At 39.6% G+C, this 12,512-nt stretch overlaps 2 protein-coding genes across 2 annotated transcripts; both read right to left on the reverse strand.

Moving 5' to 3' along the window:
* Window positions 1-2,504: 2,504 nt before the first annotated feature.
* Window positions 2,505-7,249, reverse strand: foxg1c (forkhead box G1c). Its single transcript, XM_003441692.5, has one exon. The coding sequence runs from the start codon at window positions 5,325-5,327 to the stop codon at window positions 4,131-4,133; it is 1,197 nt and encodes a 398-aa protein (XP_003441740.1). The 5' UTR covers window positions 5,328-7,249; the 3' UTR covers window positions 2,505-4,130.
* A 1,485-nt stretch (window positions 7,250-8,734) lies between these two features.
* pglyrp5 (peptidoglycan recognition protein 5) lies at window positions 8,735-11,249 on the reverse strand. The gene is made up of 4 exons (XM_003441691.5): window positions 10,960-11,249; window positions 10,657-10,852; window positions 10,452-10,570; window positions 8,735-10,217 (listed from the first exon to the last, which is right to left on the reverse strand). The coding sequence occupies exons 1-4, from the start codon at window positions 10,970-10,972 to the stop codon at window positions 10,042-10,044; spliced, it is 504 nt and encodes a 167-aa protein (XP_003441739.1). The 5' UTR covers window positions 10,973-11,249; the 3' UTR covers window positions 8,735-10,041.
* Between the last annotated feature and the right edge of the window lie 1,263 nt (window positions 11,250-12,512).

Genomic DNA, 12,512 nt, shown 5'->3' on the forward strand with positions numbered 1-12,512 from the left:
TACTACAGGCTAACTGAACGGTACAAAAAAGTCAATCTGAAACACACCGTTTCCATCATTAATTGCATTATATTTTACATTTTATTCAATAGACTGCCTCTAAAAGCTGACTAGATATGATTTTATTATTCTACTCCGATGATCTATCCTGTTCACAAACTAATGACACATTAATTGCTGAATTTTAAGAGGTAAGACAAATATTTGTTGTTAGTCCAGAAAATCAGAGACAGAACATTTCATCGTATTTATCATCCAATTTTCTGAAACACAATGAGCGCATCAGGAACCCTGGCATTTTTTTTTTGGATAGTCAGTTTTGGTAATCATATAGTTTGATAAGAGTCCTCACATTAAGTCACTTCATTGGCTCCCAGTTGAGTACAGAATAAACTATAAATCCTTCTATTAGTTCATAAAAATTTTAAATGGTTTTAACTTTTATAGTAAGCCCATGAGATTACGTGTAGTAAAATATGGTATATACATATAAAATTGACATCACTGTTAACATATTAAATACAGGATAAATTCTTATGTAAGCATGCTCAAATTGTCTTTCAGTTTAAAAGCATAATTTTCTTATTATAGGGAATAGAGCAATTTTATGTTTTTTTCTGCAAAGAATACTGATACTCTAATAATAATAACAATAATAATAATAATAATAATGATAATAATAATAATAATAACGGTTTGGGACTCAATATAACTCAGACCTCTTAAGAAGATGTTATAGGATAAAAGAAATAAATCAGAGAGCAGTCAAACTGATATGCAGACTCAAACAGTTAAGTCATTGTTTTGCTCTTCGGTACAACAAGAACGAGTAAAAAGAGCACGTCTATGTCTGAGAGAGGGAGATTGGCTTTCTGGCAAGAGACAGACAGACGCCTATAGGTGTCCAACCCACCCACCTTGTTTCAGTGGTGGCAGATCTACCTGTCGAAAGCACTTGCTGCAGATAATGGCAGCCTGTGTGCTGCTGAGGGAGGGGAGTGTGATTGACTGGGATCGATTACCAGCGCTGCTGGGCTACATCTTTATGGAGCACACCTAGCTCAGCCAAAAGTCTTGCATCCTAAACTGTGGTGTAAAATGAGCTCATATACATGAAACGGAAAAGTGGGAGTCTGGAAAGACTTTGTTCAGTTAAGAGAGCAGGCAAATACTCAGTAACTAACCAAAAAGACAAGAAGAAAATATGTGAAACAGCCAAGTAGAAAAAGTAAAGTTTCCTTTTTGTTAACCTAAATTTTATTGGCTTTCAAAACAGACAGAACAGTGAGAACAAAAAATAAAGCAAAACATACACATTAACAGACATGCAGATGCACAAAGTAACTGTAAGATTCATTTAATTGGATTGTGTTTCTAAGAAAATGGATAGACCTGCAAGAAAGTGAACAGGATTTTAAAGGATTTACAATTCCCTCAGATTTATCAAAATATATTGTGGACATACTGTAAATCTTAATATCTTAAGTTTGCATCACTTCCCTCAAGCAGCACAAGGTGGCAACTTTTGTTATTTGCACTTCATTTACAGGAAGGTTATTATTCTCACCCAAAATCCCAAATATGGTGAAAGAGTCAGACTGAATTACTAGTCTGAAAAAAATATCTGACAGCACTTTGAAGACTGAGTTCAAACACGTGAACACGTTAGGACACCTCCAGAAAGCGTGTGCCAAAGAGGTGTGGGTATGACAGATTGACTCTACATTTGGAAAGGATTTAGAGTCTAATGTTAGTGAAACTGAACCTGTACAACACCTTACACTGAACAAGGACATGCCGGGCACAGACGGATAGCCACCCTCTCCCATAAGTGTTTTTTAAGCTCTTTTTCAGTGCACAACAAAAATCTGTTAAATCTGTTTGATTTATAATAATAATAATAAGAAGAAGAAGAATTTGTGGTAACTTGTGGTAACAAGGTTTCTTTTTGACAGAAAATACTGGAGCTTAAACAGAGCCTGAAAATTTTGCAGCGTGGGAGAAACAAGCTGGCAAACACTGATGCTGATGTTGATCGTCAAACAGGTGCACTTTGAGACATACTGATGCAGAATGTTCAGTGGCTTTAAAGAGCTGCTCTGTTTCTCCAAACAGAAATGATGTGGAGGGAGAAGTCGAAGGTCTGGCATGGACTGCTTCATGCTCAGCAACTGAATTCCAACCTAATTTTAAGGGAACAACAAATGCAGATACGTGAGGGTCTTCAAAGACCCTTTCCTACTCACCCAAATCAAACAGAACAAACAGAGGTGTTATTCCCACTTTACATTTTGTTGTACATTTTAAAAAATGTATCTGAAAACTGAAATTTGAGCAGAAAGAGATGATAACTAAAGAGTTTTTTTTTTAAAACTTTTGATTGGTTTTGAAAAAGCCATCATAATTTCTACATTTCTGCAGCTTCCTGCACACCAAAAACCAGCGAAACCTTATTGTAGCAGGGTGAATTATAGCTCTATGGTTATTAGTAGAGCTGTCAAACTAAACATGTTATTTATTGCACTAACAGCAAACAGTATCTTCTTACTCCTGCCTCAGGATACTTTGCACCAAAAGCTTGTTGCTTCACAGCTAAGCCCCCCCCCCCTTGCTGCTCTGCACACCACAGTGCCACAGTGCTTCATGCCAAAGTGTAAATATTATCTTTTGTATCTATCTAGACAGTGAGTTACCTGATCCAGCCCGGTCTGCTTTAACCACAGGTGACTGTGGATGTGGCTGGCTTTGGAAAGGTGGTGAGGTTTTTTTTTCTTTCTATTTATGTTTTTGATAAAGAACCCTTTGTTTAAAAGAGACAGCTGCTCTAATCTGCATCCACATACATCTATTAATTTAAATCTCCAGGGTGCAGCAGGGAGGAGAGGTGAGGGAAAGTTTAACAGGCAGTGATGTCAGCGCAGGTTGAAACACAAGACAGATCAATAAGATCTGCGCGACTGGAAATGCCATGTCTACCTGTTGAGGTTACATCACAACCTTTTCCACACGATATCTCCTCGAGAAACCTTTTTAGTGGAACTGTTCATAAACAAAAAAAGAATGGCTCAGAGCATACCCACACAGAGGCCTCTGTGCCTCACAACCTTTCCTTAAAACATTCAATCCAGTCTATATATAGTTCTTATTGTGCGGGCTCAAATCTCCAGAGTGAAACATTTAATAACACAGCCAAATAAGAACAATCAACAACAGCAGCTTTTAATGAGGTAAAAAGAAAACACAATTAAAAATGCATTATTTATCGTTTAATTACATGTAAGGTCATTAAAATGGGAATGTAATATATATATGGTTGCAACATTAACGAAATCGAAGACAATAAGTGCAGCAAATGAGCAGTTTAAGTATCATTTTCACATCGCATTTTCACCCAAACTGAAAACTCATAATTTAAAAAGTGGACTAAAAAATCCAAAAATCCAAAAAACCAAACCAAAAAACCCGGTTCCACCCGTTCGTTTAAAATTTAGCTGGAACCTTTTCGAAGTAATATTTTAATGTGTTGGACACCATGCTGGAGAAAGCAAATCCCTTCATCAAGAGTTATATATTTTTCGATTTTATTTCATGTTTAAAATCGTGTTTTCTTCTCACCTCCCTTCAAACCAAAACTGGTGACATGCGCCAAAAAACCCTTCACTTTTTGATACCAATAAACATACATGTGGGAAATCATTGATGAGGAAAGTTAACAAAGGATAATATTTTTTCTAGTACAATTTCAGAAGCAGATGCAAACTCGGTGAACGTTAATTGCATTAAAAAATGATCTGCGCATATCCGCGCATATCCTAGGATTTACATTATATGCAAAAACACATTTTTTTGCTCATTTTCGGAAATGTGTTTGTCGGATGAAGTATTTTAAGACTTATAGTCCACGCGTCATTTATTTTGGTCATTTAAACTTTGCAACTCTGAGAAATAATCCAAGTCTATTAACGCTTTTTTACTTAGAGACATCCACTGTGACGCAGACATTTGGGTAAATATTGCAGGATTTTTATCATTCATCGGGATTCTTTGGCTTTGCCTTTTGTTTCCAACAATTAGCAAACTATCTACAGCAATGTTTCAAATCTCACATACTGGCTGTCGGGACTGTTTATCTATTTCTCTATATTCCAAGACGACGGGCTCGGGCTGACTTGAGGGCAGTAATTTGAAAAGTCACCGCAGCATCCTCCGAGGTCTGAGTGACCGCTCTTGGGTAAAAACGTCGCCGCTGGTGTCTTGGAGGTGGCGCACTCCTCTTGACTAAACGTGGCGGCGCACGGTATGTGGTGAGAGTAAAAGTAGCTGGCTTGTCCGGAGATCATGTTAAAAGAGCACGGGTCTGTCAGCGGCAGCGTGCACGCGGGGATGGAGGTGGAGAAGGCGGTGCACGCGGCGCCGATCTGGTGGCGACGGGACTGCGCGCAACTGAGTCCGATGTAAGACATCTCCTGGTGCGTCTGCACGAACCGGTCAGCGTCCGCAGCGTTTGCGCTCAGTCGGGCCCGCTGTGAGACCACCGACGTGGCGTGGTTGGAGAAGCGAGGGTGCGCGCTCAGGTAAGTCCCCGCGCCAAGGTGGGTGCGCACCGGCGCTTGGAGAGGTAGAAACGGCGGAACCGGCCAGTAAAACGAACTGGCTGCGGCCAGAGTGACGCTAGTTGCAGTGCTGGAGGGCATCACACGACCGCCTCCTCTCTTCAACCCAAGCTTGGCCCTGGAGCCAGCTGCGGCTCTGCGCCGCAGTTTTCCCGATGTGCCACCTATGAAGACGTCCTCGCTGCAGGGGTCCAGCATCCAGTAGTTGCCTTTGCCGGGATCGTCGTAGTGGCGCGGCACTTTCACGAAACACTTGTTTAGGCTCAGGTTGTGCCTGATTGAATTTTGCCACCCTTGTCTGTTTTGCCGGTAGTATGGAAAGTTGTCCATGATGAACTCATAGATGCCGTTGAGCGTGAGCCGTCGTTCGGGGCTTTGGCGGATCGCCATCATGATGAGCGCGTTGTAACTAAAAGGAGGTTTCTCGGGTTTGACGCTTTCTTCTGCCCCACCGGTTTCCCTCGATTCTTCCTTATTTCCTTCTCGTTTCCCAGTTACAGTCCCCGCTTTGGTTTCCACTTTGGCGCATTCTTTTGACTTTTCAAAGTTTTGATCCTGGCTGGTTTTTGCAAGCTGGTTAGAGCGCACTTTCTGGGACTGAGAAGGAGACTCCTTGTCACCCATCACTCCTTCTCGTCTCCACAACAGGCTGCTGATGCTGAATGAAGACTTGTGGAATAATCGGCTTGAAGTTTTCACATCCTCAATCTCCATCCCAAAGGTTAAAAAATACTCTCGAAATTCTCAAAGCTGTCCGGAGAGCGCAGGAGAGCGTACCGCTGAACCCACAGAGCAAAGATGCGTCGACTCAAAGTGGTGAAGAGCCAAAGACGCACGGGCCAGACAGCGTGACAACAAATGCGCATGATCACAGCAGCTCAGGACTCGTTACCTCCAAAACGACTCGAGTTGGTATTTACTTTGTAACTGCACATAAAAGAGAATCATCCTGGGACGTGTTGTGCGCATGTGTCCGTACTTTGAGTCAAGCGGGTCTATTTTACTAAACAGATCATTCATTTATTCCAGTGAAGATTTAAACGCCTTTCATCTATAAAATCAAAGCAACACACTAAAATATGACTCATATGATGTTTTTTTTTTTTTTTATAAGCACCAATCAAAACCCTCCAAAGAAAAATCTATAATAATTTGAGAATGAAAGGATGTGCCATGATACCAAACACACTGTGCCAAGGCTGGCTTGAACCCGGGATGACATGGATGTGCTGTCAATCTGTGTGACTGATCAGTGAACTCTGGGGTGCAATTATAACACTTCCGTGACTCATGAAATTCAACACTCTCACACGCGCCTCACCCCCTGGGCTGGCCTCATCTTTCTCTCTCGTTTCTCTTCTTCTCTGCTTTCTCTCTTTGCGCACCTTAATCGACATCATAGGAGCCAATTTGGCAAAATGCCGATCAAGAGAATGAAGAAGCCGTAGAGCCTGAATGATCCTGTATATAACGGGCCAAAGACGAGCAGGCTAAAACGCAGAATGAAGGGCAAGATTCTTACACGTACAAGTTATTTCGTAATTTAAACCAGCTCTGAGCAGCATGCATTTATGATGCAAAAAATTGTATTACTTCTGGGCAAAAATGTGGTAAAATTAAACAGACAGTAGCTAGAGATTCTTATCTGAGCTTAGAAAATGACTCTGAAACTGAAAACTGCCTCCTTACTTCAAATTAAACAGTGCATTTAACTTAATCCATGCTTCTCTTAAATCTAATAATTACTCACAGCGAGTTTTCTCTCTGCGTAGGTTACTTGCTACTTAACAATAACCTTGATTTTCTGAGTTTGGACAATTTCCCGCTGATGAAGAAAGCAAAGAAACTTGTCGAACCGTTAAGGTTTCAGTTGAAATGATTATTTTAGTAATAATGCAGCGGTCATTTCAGACACGACTTGTTCAGGCTTTGATTTTTGTGGACATGCTTTGGAGTGTTCATGTGGCTGAGAAAAGTGTTAAAGTTCAGCTAGCAACAGGCCACCATGACTGAGACTCCGGTGGCAACGAATGAGTTCCAGCCCCGTTAATGACCTAGGCTGTTGTTGAAATAGCACCTAATTAAAGCAGTGTCCTGTAGCAATGAAGCCTGTGGGGTATGGAAATGACGAAACATGTAATGTTAATAGTGTGTACAAGCACTCCTAATGATATAAATTCATTAGGCTGTTCATAAACTCATTTTCAGAGTTCACTTCTTTTTAAGGCACCTACACCATCCTGGTTTAAATGCATTTAAGTTAGAATTAAGCTGAGCCTGCTTACTTTGGCACAATACATCAAGTTCACGTGCCCTACTTGCATGTTACTTTAACTACTTAAGGAGGAATACATCATTTAAAGAAAACCACATCCTTATATTTTACATTGTGCTCTGCTCTCCAAGCAGAAGTCAGATTGCTTTTCATCACTCTAAATATGCGACTGTCAATAAATACTGCCAATAACTGTTTCTGCTATTAGATAATGATGCCTTTCCATTAAAAAGAAGATGAAATAGATCTGGTGTAAATGAATGTAAGACATGAGTTTTTCCTTGAGGTGAACAAAGCTGCTTGTTTTATTGTGTGAAAGGCCTTCACCTCTCCATATCACACCGGTACAAACGATAAGTTCATGTGAGGTTCCTGAGTGATGCACTCCTGCAACCACAAGAAAGTGAAGCAGGGCCTAAGGGGTGATGAGTTATAGCCTTGTGTTATTTTCTATTCTAAACAGCAGCAGGAGTGAACAAAAGGTCATCACACACACACAGATTGTAAAGTCGTATCATGTTTTATGATTGAATAATTGTGTTTTTTCACCACTTGAAAGCACTGACACACAAACTCAGTGTCTTTGCTTTAGTTTGACTTAGTTTATCAAGTTTATTGGTAGACAAACAAAAGATTAATGCATAGCCAGTGCAGTGATATCTAATATCTGTTCCGACAATAACAAGGTAATAATAATAAAAGAATAATATACATGCTTCTTGGTTGGATTATTGTTTCAAATTCTTCTCAGAAGAAAGAAATCCCTTTAATTTGATGTATCTATTAGAACTTACACAGCACTTCCCTTTCCTGTCTGAACAGTGAACTTTCACTGTAGCTGTGCCCTAGCATCTTGTTCAGTTACACTGATCATTCACAACAATAAAGTCTACTCTATATTAGTCATGAAGACAGGGATTAGTCATACAGTCTAATACCTTTGCCATTTAGCCGGTTTGATAGGGCCCTCCTCCATAATCTGTGTGCTGCACAAGTGAGGACTTGTTGGGAATGTTTCTGGCACTGCAGAAAGCATGCATTGTTGTTTCAACACTTACAATGCCCTTGATTCCAGATCTTGTGTTGTTTACAGTGTTTTTTGCAGAGATATCGAAGGACATTTGCATGCGAAAACAGGACTTGTAAAGATTGTTTGTTGTTCAATAATATACTTAATAATTATTCTGCTTAGTAAGTGTTGCTGCGATATGGCAGCATAGCTAACTGTGCTAAAACACTATATTATTTTAATAATCCACATATTCTATTTTTGTGAGCCTGTTGTCTCGTACACAAACTGTCTTTTTTGTGCCCCTTGCAAGTGACTATTTCACCTGAGTGGCAGATGTTTGGTCTTGTTCACCTTTAGTTTACATTACCTTGAGGTGTAGCTGTTCTTTTTGCACAGTTATGGCTACAGACAGTCTCACGGGCTTCTGCAACTGTTATTTTAACTTTAATCTGTTTGCCAAAAATGAAACAAAACACTCAATAAACAAACTAAAAGATAGCTTAGACTGGTAGCATTGGTACTTCTTCGAATTTCTTACAGATATTGTGATAATATCATTATGATTAACTCTTCTAACAACATACTAAAAAAAACCCTTAACCCTGTGTTGTGTTTGTGATAGAGAAAAAGAGAAAATTCCTCGCATAAGTAAAAAAACCAACCAAACAATGAATCGAGTAATAAAAAGAAGCACTCTGAGACTGCAGACCTCTGCCAGACAGCTCAGTTTGTGGGTTTTTTAACTTGTAAGGGAACAATATTGTGTTTTGTATAAATTCTTTTTGTTTTCTTTGTTCTTTTTAAACGTCCTTTAAGAAAAAATTAGTCAAGAGAAACATGACAGATGTTTACTTTGATTATACAAACATTTTGGAGCAGTAGATAATGAATAATAGGTACTGATTTGTAAATAACTGGACATGAATAACTTTTTATATAATAGGAAACTACAATATATTTCTAACAAACTAGGAAGCTCCTTCTCTTTGTCTTGATTCTCTCCTTAAATATAAAACACATTTTTGAGGTCAGCTTGAAAGAAAGGCGGATGTGAAATTTAAAAGTCAGAGGTCAAATGTGACACGACATTTGGGTACAAACTATAATGTGATATTTCGAATCCCCATACACCTGAATTATTTCCTGATTGTTGCCAATACAAACAAAGGCAGAAGAATTTTAAGTACAATTTTAAAGATACAAGACATTTTATAAAAATTTGACCTTGGAGAAGAGGTCAGAGGTCCATAGTAACTTAGAATCCCCATATATTATTCCCTATATGCCTATATGTTGTCAGCACTAACAACGGCTGTAAGAAACACAGTTTTAAATAGCTCTATATAGGATTTTCTTTCACTTTGATCTTCAGATTAGTCTGTTGATCTCGAAGAAGATGTGTCAAATGTGACACAATATTTTAAATCTTTACGGTGCTTTCGATATGTTGACAACACACAGCAATTATAAGAATCATAGTTTTCACCAACTAATCATTGAGTCGACCTTGAAGACTTCGGTGGATGCAATCCAAATTTTAATGCACTGTTAACATGACCCTACTCTACACCCCTACAAAGTTTGATGAGAATTCATTCGAAACATTTGGAGCTATCATGATTACAAACATGATGACATGCACGCTTGATAATGCTACCAAGATCTTAAATATCACTGGTGATATTTTTGTCACCTCTCTAAAATCCTTAAGCACAACATGGTAACAGTTTAATTCAAGCAAATGTTTTTTTTTAACAAGTAACAAAAAAAGATTGAATATTAAATCAACATAAAAATGTAAACTTTCACACAACATTGAATTGTATATATTCATGTATTGTGGTTTCCAATTGCACTTCTAAACAGATAAACCCAGCGTTACTCTCATCCCATGCAACAGCTCCCTCTGCTGTAAAAGAAAGCTCTGACAGGCTGTTAAACAGAATTCCTGCTAACAGATAATAATAATATAATAACGTGCAAATAATATGCAAATAATGTGACGAGGAAAAAAGAAACCTGAGCATTAGTGTTGGATCTAGAAAGCTTCTTCCTCCTAACACCTTGCTTACTTCACAGAAGCTGGTGATGGGGTCTGTGTCCAATTTCCCCTCAAAACACTGACAAATTGTCTGCGAGCTTCATGACGTGCTCCTCAGTCGTGGCAGTGCGGCGTAAAGCTTTTCTCCTGGACACTCTGTGTTTCCCAGATCTCTGTGTCCATACAGGTCAAACCCAGGCTGTAAAAATCCTGTGGAAACTCCAGACTGCACCAGCTGTTTCACCGCAACGACTGCTTTTTCACTCGGCGTCTCATCTGCAGTGAAAAGAAGAAGTAGCTTTATCATTAATGTGCAATATCCAATGTGTGTGTATGCTTGTTGTTGTAAAACTACCCTGCTTTTATGATCTTTTCTTATCATACAAGGTGCAGTTACTAAATAAAGATTAATGTTTGTATTGCACACACAGGCCCAGCCTTATCATTTTATGGCTACACCCTGAAGAACATGCACTTGTATACGATACACACAAAATAAGGAGTGCCTACTGTTGAAATTCCCCATGAAGGCAATTCCCAGTGAGTCACTGTTGTGGTCTTTGGCATGTGCACCCACCACACCCCAGCCACGACCCTCGAACACAGTCCCATCTCCAGCAACAAGAAAACTGCAACATTGAAGAAGTACAGGTAAGCTTTGATAACAAAACCAAACATGTACACACAATTGTTGTGCACTAACAGAGGAACTCACTTGTATCCAATATCATCAAACTTTCTGTCTTTCATATGGTATCTCTGAATACTGACAAGGCTGGCTTTGCACTCAGCCAGGCCTTTGCAGCTTGGGTAGGCAGTGTGGTGTATAACAACTCTTCGGGCAGGTCCTTTCAGAGCCTTGGTTTGCTTGGCGGCGGCTGCTCCCCACTCTTGCCTTGAAACAATGTTCACTGAAAAACAGATTGAAAATGATCAAAATGATATTCAGCATTCAAAAAAGAAAATGTAATTAGTAAACCGGCAACCATCCTTAGTGCAAAGCTGTCTGTTTCCATACCTTGTCGGTCCATGGCGTCCCACAAAGCAGACTGACTGGTGGCAAGCTGTGCAACTCCTTTATCAAAGAGCCTGTTTCAAGGGGTGTGGTTTTGGGAAGTACACCTATTATGTACTTAATGAGCACGAGTTATTTTCCCACTGGTCTTACCAGCAGAGCAATAATTTACAGTTGCCCAACAAGATGTCTGGAATATACATGCTTAAAAAAGAAGGAAGTGCAACACAGTATTTCCTGAATGTTGCACAGCTAGAGAAAACCTCTGAGTTTTCACACGCATCAGGCATAACTACTAACTAACATTACTAAATCAGTAGCACGGAGGAAAAAAAGACAAGCCGTGTCATGATCTTCAAATTTAGGAGTAGTCTGAAAACTGAGAAAGTCCATGAAGTGTCACTGGTGCTTTAAGAAATTGACTTGACTCATTAAAAATTACTCACATGTTTACTTTTTAATGTATTAGATGCATAGTTCCCAGTTAGACTGAGAGCAGACCTGTAGCTACAGCTCGGGTCTGAAGTTTGCATCCACTCACCAAACTTCAGAATGCAAATTACCTCCCAAATCCTAAACTTTGCATGAATTTCATGGGAATTTTTGGGATTTGAATGACTTCTTTGAACTGTTCTTTTTCCAGGGTGGAATGATTGTACAGCATTTATCTTTAATTACTTTAAAACAACAACAACCATAGGCTTTCATCACTACCAAAGATGAACACACTTGATATATATATATATACAGTGGCTTGCAAAAGTATTTGGCCCCCTTGAACTTTTCCACATTTTGTCACATTACAGCCACAAACATGAATCAATTTTATTGGAATTCCAGGTGAAAGACCAATACAAAGTGGTGTACATGTGAGAAGTGGAACGAAAATCATACATGATTCCAAACACTTTTTACAAATAAATAACTGCAAAGTGGGGTGTGCGTAATTATTCAACCCCCTTAGTCAATACTGTGTAGAACCACCTTTTGCTGCAATTACAGCTGCCAGTCTTTTAGGGTATGTGTCTACCAGCTTTGCACATCTAGAGACTGAAATCCTTGCCCATTCTTCTTTGCAAAACAGCTCCAGCTCAGTCAGATTAGATGTACAGCGTTTGTGAACAGCAGTTTTCAGATCTTGCCACAGATTCTCGATTGGATTCAGATCTGGACTTTGACTGGGCCATTCTAACACATGGATATGTTTTGTTTTAAACCATTCCATTGTTGCCCTGGCTTTATGTTTAGGGTCGTTGTCCTGCTGGAAGGTGAACCTCCGCCCCAGTCTCAAGTCTTTTGCAGACTCCAAGAGGTTTTCTTCCAAGATTGCCCTGTATTTGGCTGCATCCATCTTCCCATCAACTCTGACCAGCTTCCCTGTCCCTGCTGAAGAGAAGCACCCCCAGAGCATGATGCTGCCACCACCATATTTGACAGTGGGGATGGTGTGTTCAGAGTGATGTGCAGTTTTAGTTTTCCGCCACACATAGCGTTTTGCATTTTGGTCTCATCTGACCAGAGCACCTTCTTCCACATGTTTGCTGTGTCCCCCACAT

Source organism: Oreochromis niloticus, linkage group LG14, assembly GCF_001858045.2.
Source record: "Oreochromis niloticus isolate F11D_XX linkage group LG14, O_niloticus_UMD_NMBU, whole genome shotgun sequence".
Lineage (NCBI taxonomy): Eukaryota > Metazoa > Chordata > Actinopteri > Cichliformes > Cichlidae > Oreochromis > Oreochromis niloticus.